General features: G+C 45.3%; 1 protein-coding gene across 1 annotated transcript; it reads left to right on the plus strand.

Annotated features, from left to right (window-relative positions):
- Positions 1-4,833: 4,833 nt before the first annotated feature.
- On the plus strand, positions 4,834-6,778 carry LOC145607053 (uncharacterized). The gene is made up of 2 exons (XM_081662832.1): positions 4,834-5,357; positions 5,416-6,778. The coding sequence occupies exons 1-2, from the start codon at positions 4,834-4,836 to the stop codon at positions 6,776-6,778; spliced, it is 1,887 nt and encodes a 628-aa protein (XP_081518958.1).
- The last annotated feature ends 343 nt before the right edge of the window (positions 6,779-7,121 follow it).

Below are 7,121 nucleotides of genomic sequence, written 5' to 3' on the forward strand. Positions count from 1 at the left end.
TTTCATTTATATTCGCAGTTTTTCGAAAAAATTCGGGAATGTTCTTACTCGTTTGCTCTTTGGAATTGATAGCTTTTTATGCCTTGAAATTATGTGGTAAACCAGATCATTCAAGATTTTACCGAGTCCAAGTTAAATTTCGTAGAGATCTTCCATCTTGGGAAATTTGCGATTAAGACCAAAAACTACTCCAATCGAGGTGCTTGATCAAAATATGGATGTCCTCAATCAATCAACATGATTATCATCAGGCCAATTGTTAATCCAAATGCAATCGGGCCGACTCTAGTTGATTTGCTAAGCTGCTTGCGTTCTTTTGCTTCAAACCCTTTGTAAAGGTTACGCGTCTGTTGGGGACTTAGTATACTCGCATTTATATTTTGGACTATAGGACTTTCCTCATGTAATTAACGTTGACCTAAGGCTTAGTGTTGCTTGACTCATTAAGACTTAATGTGTTTTTAATACATATGACATGTCATGACTCAAGGTGTACACTTGACTTAATGATGACTCACTACGTATGACTCAAGGTGTAGAGTATTGATTCATAACTCAATGTGTACATGACTTGTGTGTGCACCCGACTCGAAAACACAGGAAAAACAAAATTTCCGTCATTTTTGTGGGGGGTACCGACTTTCTCCCGATAGTGCATATTGAATGAGTTTAGTCGAATGTATGTGCTTGATGTTGTATCTCAAGGTTCAATGATTAATTAATCCTAGGCTAACCTAGTTGATGACTCGACGATGAAAGTATTTGGGTATCTTAGGCGCGGAGGCTAAGAACTTCATACTTTGTGATGTAATGATGATTATGTGTGTTATTGATATGACAACGCATGCATGCTTCAACGTTATGTTAAAATTTCATGACAAAGGGTTCCTAAGGGAAGTATATTTGGTCATGTGTCTGTGATGTGTGTGAAAGTAACACCAAGTTAGGTTGCAAAGGCTAAGTGTAAGGAAAATATTTGAAAAGAGTGAAATAGTTGTTACTCTAAGGCTATGTAAGCTGATGATGTAGGGATCAAGCCCTCAAGTATAGCTCTAAGTGGATAGGGATGAGCATTGGAGATCCCTTGATATGATCATGTACGAATGTGAAAGTGAAAGAATGAATTTTTATTATGGTCGCACCCCGATGTGAGGTTGCCTACGTATCCGTTAGGAATCAGGCCAAAAGTAGCTCTAGCCGAACCTCGCACAAGTATGTGTATACCTCAAAGAGGTCTTTGAAGGGTAGTAACGTGGTTAGGCTAAAAGTTAAAGAAGAAGGGGAGAAAGGCTCACATCGGGGTGTGACCATAATAAAACCCCTTCTTCCTCATTTCTGCTGATGCTGCTGTTGTTCTATGTTTTGCTCCGAACCTTCAACTTGGTTGTTTCCTCTTAACCAAATCCGCTCAAATCTTTTGCAAATTAAAGATCGTCATCTCTAATTTACTGATCATGTAATTTTTGCTCAAACTCCTCTTATCTTGGAAGAATTTCATTTATATTCGCGGTTTTTCGAAAAAATTCGGGAATGTTCTTACTCATTTGCTCTTTAGAAATGATAGCTTTCTATGCCTTGAAATTCTGTGGTAAACCATATCATTTAAGATTTTACCGAGTCCAAGTTAAATACCGTAGAGACCTTCCATCTTGGGAAATTTGCGATTAAGACCAAAAACTACTCCAATCGAGGTGCTTGATCAAAATTTGGATGTGCTCAATCAATCAACATGATTGTCATCGGGCCAATTGTTAATCCAAATGCAATCGGGCCGACTCTAGTTGATTTGCTAAGCTGCTTGCATCCTTTTGCTTCAAACCCTTTGTAAAGATTACTCGTCTTTTGGGGACTTAGTATACTCGCATTTATATTTTGGACTATAGGACTTTCCTCATGTAATTAACGTTGACCTAAGGCTTAGTGTTGCTTGACTCATTAAGACTTAATGTGTTTTTAATACATATGACATGTAATGACTCAAGGTGTACACTTGACTTACTGATGACTCACTACGTATGACTCAAGGTGTAGAGTATTGATTCATAACTCAATGTGTACATGACTTGTATGTGCACTCGACTTGGCATTTTTATTTATTTATTTTTAATATGATGCAATGATCATATGCAAGGAAATAATGCTCATTTTATTAAAAGAAAAGAAAGAAAAGTCCTACAAAATAAAATCTAAGGAAAGTGAAAGGTGCCCATGCTACACTTATTGGGGAAAGGAAGAATGAAAAAGAAAAGACAGAAAAAGAAAATCATGAAATCTGTTGTTGAAGCTTGCCTTGTGTCTCTTGCTTTATCATCATCCATTCTTCTTATGACTTATATGTATGAGAAGCTTGTTATTGCCAATTTGATATTGGATGACTTCTTTTAGCTTCCAACAACTCTTAGTAGTATGATCCCTACATTGATGGTACTTGGAGTTTACATTTGGATCCCAACTGGGCAATCTCTTCTCAAGTGGGGGATCTTGAATAGGACCAATGGTAGTAATGAGTCCCTTGGCATGTAGTCGATCGAATGCAGTATCATAACTAATCCCAATAGGAGTGAAATCCTTTTTTAGTTGCTTTCTAGGTCCTTGATTATCCATGGTTAAGACTTTATTAAGGTCAAAAGCACGAACATTGTTACTAGAGAAGGTGTTTTCGGAAGAAGAAAGATGGTCATTCTTCTTTCCTTTCCAGCCACTGTTGTTGTTGTTACTAATCTTGGCCTTCTTGTTGCTCGTAGGAAAATAAAGGAGATTTGAATTAATAAGGTCTTAAACACGATCCTTGAGGGCCAACCATCATTCGGTGGTGTGACCATGGCCTCTATGATATTGGCAACAGGATTTTGGGTCCCAATTGGAAGATCGTCTCTCAAGTACTAGATTTGGAATTGTCTAACTAGTTGAACGAGACCCTTGCCTTGGAGATAGTTGAAAGCTTCAATGTAAGTTATTCCTATTAGTGTGTATTCATCAATGGTCTATTTTTCTGGCTGATTTGGGTAAAAAAAAAACCCTGGCCAGTTGGCCCAATCATAACCCGCCACGTGTCACTGGAATGGGCGCCACCTTGGACCTTCCAGGGGGCGACACGTGGCACGCAGATGGGAGGCCCCTAGATTTGGCGGCTTTCAAGGCCCAAATCCCGAGGCCCTGCAAAAAGCTGTGTGCCCTTCCCTAAGGCACAAAACCCTAGGGAGGGCACACATTTCTAGGACCCTATAAATAGGGAACATTCCCCTCATTTATGGGGTACGATGTTCTTTACTAGCACACCTTTCTAGGAATCTTCATTGATTGAATACCAATCATTGTCTAAACTGTCACTCTCAGGAGAACAGTACACTCGAGCTCAGAATCCAAGCAGATAATCTTTCATTCCGCACGTTTACTTTCCGAATCCTTACTAACTTAAGCTTCGGAGGCGGACCACCGACCACTCGGTGCTCCGTTATTTTGCAGGTACAGACGTCCGAGTTGAGAATCTAGTCTTAGTGTTGTAACTCTCCCGAGGGACACAAAAAACCCTGAAACATTTGGCGCCGTCTGTGGGGAGAATACCTCTAAGATGGCCTCACAGGAACTTGTACCATCTTAAGAGACCAATCTGCCTCTAGAGACCAATCGGCCTCTGGATGATGTGTTGGTCCAAACGGACCATGACTCAGGTGACGATGGTGACGTCAAAACCTATACGGCCCGAGATGGGTCTCTCATCTCTAGGTGCATCCGCGGCAAGGAAAAGCGGGAGCGCCCTCATTCTCAGACTACTCCGAGCAAAACAGCCAGACAGTCAAAGAAGCCGGTTGATCCTACCCAGGCAGCAGGATCAGCCCCAGTTACCCAAGACGAGATCATGAAGCTTGTGAGCAATCTCTAGGGTGAGATTAAACAACTCACTGACAAGAAGTCGGCTACTCCTAGAAAGGAGCAGTCGGCCAAGAAGTCAGCCCAGGTGGGCAAGCACAAATCGGTCAGGGACCGACAGCCGACTCCTCATCCCGCCCCTAAGGAGAAGGCTCGGCCTCAGTTTGACCTTACCAGACTCCGTTTCCTAGAAACTGGTACAAGAAAAGTCATTCGGCATGTTCAGCCGGATGGTAGCAAGAAAACATTCTCTGACGCTCGACATTACATCGAGCACAAGAGGAGTGAGCTTTCAGAGTCGGCTTCAACGTCGACTTATCATGATAGCTTCCAGACTACCTCTTTGAGGGATTCACAATTTGTGCATGAGACCCCAGTAAGCAGCCCTCGGGTTCAAGCTGGACCTCATGTGATCTAGTCGACTCAGTACATGGCCCAGCCATTCTACCAGTCGGCTGCCCAACCTTATATTCAACCTGCCTTCTTTGGAGGGCAGGCGGCATGCAGCTATCAGCCATGGACTGGCAGCTTAGGCTGCAACACCTTGGAGATCAACCATCTGCCTCCTCCAAGGAAACAACCGAAGCCAAACAGCCGGCCAAGGTTAAAAACGTGTTGGTTGGGACCTATGAATGGACCACCAACCCTGAAGACCACCTGCTAGCATACACCCACCTCATGCATTTACAGGGGTTGGATGATGCCGCATGGTGTCGCTGCTTTCCAGCCACCCTGAAGGGCATAGCCCAACAGTGGTTCGGCAATTTGTCGGCTGGTTACGTTAATAGCTTCAAGACGCTTAGGGAGGTCTATGAGAAGGCCCAGGCGGACCTCGAAGCAGCCAGGGAGTCTAACGAGCGTCTCAGCAAAGAAAAGGAGGCGTTAGAAACCGACGCAGCCAAACTCCGTCAGTAGTTGGAGTCAGCTAACATCACCCGTCGCCGCCAGCCAAGGCAGTTGGATATGGTTCCCAGCATGCCGCCATTGGACATCCTTGAATCTCCGCACGATACCGATACCGAGTCCAGTGACGGAGAGATAGATAGGAACCCCTCGATCAGGAACGTCGGGCAAGGAAGCCTTCAGACTCCAGGGAATGATCAAGGCAACCCGCCGCCAAATCAGTCAGAGATTCCAGGGAATCAGTCAGAGATCGCGTTGGAGAAGCAGAATTCCAGGGTGCTGTCGATGATGAAAAGGATGTCAGGTGTCCCGATCCCCGTTCAGAGAGAAGCCCCGGATGGATTCGCTGCAACGCCATTCTGTGACGAGCTGGCCATGGCCCGGATTCCCAGAAGAGTATCGCTCCCGACGTTTACGTCGCTTTATGATGGAACAACGTGCCCAGAGCAGCATGTGGAGTATTACAAGCAGCGGATGTGGCAGGCCTCGATCCCGTTCGATAACTGGGAAGCGGTGCATGTGCAAATCATTCGGCGAGACGATGACTGGCCCCGCCCTCAAATGGCTCGGCAAGCTCGAACCAGGTAGTATAACCAGTTTTGCTATGTTAGTTAACAAGTTTTATTCCCATTTTGAAAGCAGCAGGCAGTTCGACAAGCAAACCAGTGATCTGTACCGGATCGTCCAAGGGCCTAGAGAAAGCGTCAGGACCTATTGGTCCCGATTCAACAAAGAGAAGGTGTCGATCAAGAACGTCGACAACAGGACTGCCATCGAAGCCTTCCTTCGTGGACTGCATACAGATTCAGATCTGTACAAAGATATGGTCAAGTATCCCTGCTCAACATTTGAAGAAGTCAGGACAAGAGCCGTGGCCCAGATGCGCTTCGACGAAGATATCGCCAACCGCAACTCCTATCCCAATGCCATTGGCCAGTCCGACCGCAAAGCTCCAAGCAATCAGAGAGGATCATGGCGACACCAGCCCTACGAGGCATCAGGTAGATCACGTTCTGTTAATGCTGTGCAGGTAGAACAGGTCCTCGACGCCCCGCAGTACCCCGAGATATCGGAGTATGGATTCGACGTTAACATCGTAGCGGTGGTCAAAGAGCTGGAGCCCCTGAGCAACAAAGTGCGCTGGCCGATGAAAAGCAACAAGCCCGAATCGGAGAAGGATATGAGCAAGTGGTGCGAGTTCCACAGTGATCATGGCCACAAGACGGAGGATTGCTACGCCCTGCGTAGAGAGGTTGCCTTCCAGCTGATGAGAGGTAACCTCAAGCATTTGCTGGGAAGGAAAAAGAGCGTCGACGCAGGACGCCCCAAGCCAGAAAATGCGATGAATGGTCCTCCAAAACCACCCGAAACCAAGGTAACAGTTAACGTCATTACTGGTGGTTCAGATATTTGTGGACTAACGTATTCTGCAGCCAAGAGGATCGCAAAGTCTACCATAGATAATGCAGATGTTCCGGAAGAAATCAGGGATCCCCAAGAAAAAGAGTTGGAAGCAATAGCAATCACATTCGACGACGACGACATCAACAACATCAACAGGGAGCATGAAGACTCTTTGGTAATTTCGCTAATCGTCGGGAATCGTCTGCTTCGAAGGGTGCTGGTCGACGGAGGCAGCTCCGCAAATGTCCTGTTCCGGAGCACTATGGAAGTTATGGGGCTGAAAGATAGCGACATCACCAGAAGGTCAACAACTTTGGTCGGTTTCAGCGGTGAAAGCATGTCAACTCTCGGAGACATAACCTTGCCAACCTTTGCAGGAGGCCTAAACCCTCGAACAAAATTCAACATCATCGACTGCCCCTCAGCCTACATTGCCATAGTGGGCAGACCATGGATCCATCGACTAAAAGCCATCCCCTCAACCTACCATCAGTCAATAAAATTCCCAACCCCGTGGGGAATCCAAGAAATAAAAGGAGAACCCCGTGAAGCCAAACACTGTTACAAAACAACCCTAAAACCTACCATGAGAACCGCATAGCAATTACAGTATGGGCTGACACCAGACAATCCCAACGACCTCGAAATTGACGAAATACCATTTGACCCCGAAAAACCAGATCAAACCATCCGTGTCGGAGCCAACCTAACACCTGAACTAAAAGAAACCCTCCTAGCCTTTCTCCGAGAGAATTAGGATTGTTTCACCTGGTCTCATGAAGACATGACTGGAATAGACCCAAGTATCACCTCGCACAAGCTGAACGTCGATCCGAATCACAAGCCTGTTAAGCAGAAGCGTCAAAAGTGTGCTCCAGAACGAAACAAAATCATCAATGATGAAGTGCATCAGCTGATCGACACTGGAAAAATAAGAGAGGTTA

Source organism: Chenopodium album, chromosome 23, assembly GCF_948465745.1.
Source record: "Chenopodium album chromosome 23, dcCheAlbu1.1, whole genome shotgun sequence".
In the NCBI taxonomy this organism is placed as follows: Eukaryota; Viridiplantae; Streptophyta; class Magnoliopsida; order Caryophyllales; family Amaranthaceae; genus Chenopodium; species Chenopodium album.

What these genes read in the sequence shown, in the direction of transcription:
- LOC145607053 (XM_081662832.1), top strand. Translation starts at nt 4,834, where the DNA reads ATGGTTCCCAGCATGCCGCCATTGGACATCCTTGAATCTCCGCACGAT. An exon ending in GCTCGGCAAGCTCGAACCAG is followed by an intron (nt 5,358 to 5,415) that starts GTAGTATAACCA and finishes TTTTGAAAGCAG; the next exon opens with CAGGCAGTTCGACAAGCAAA.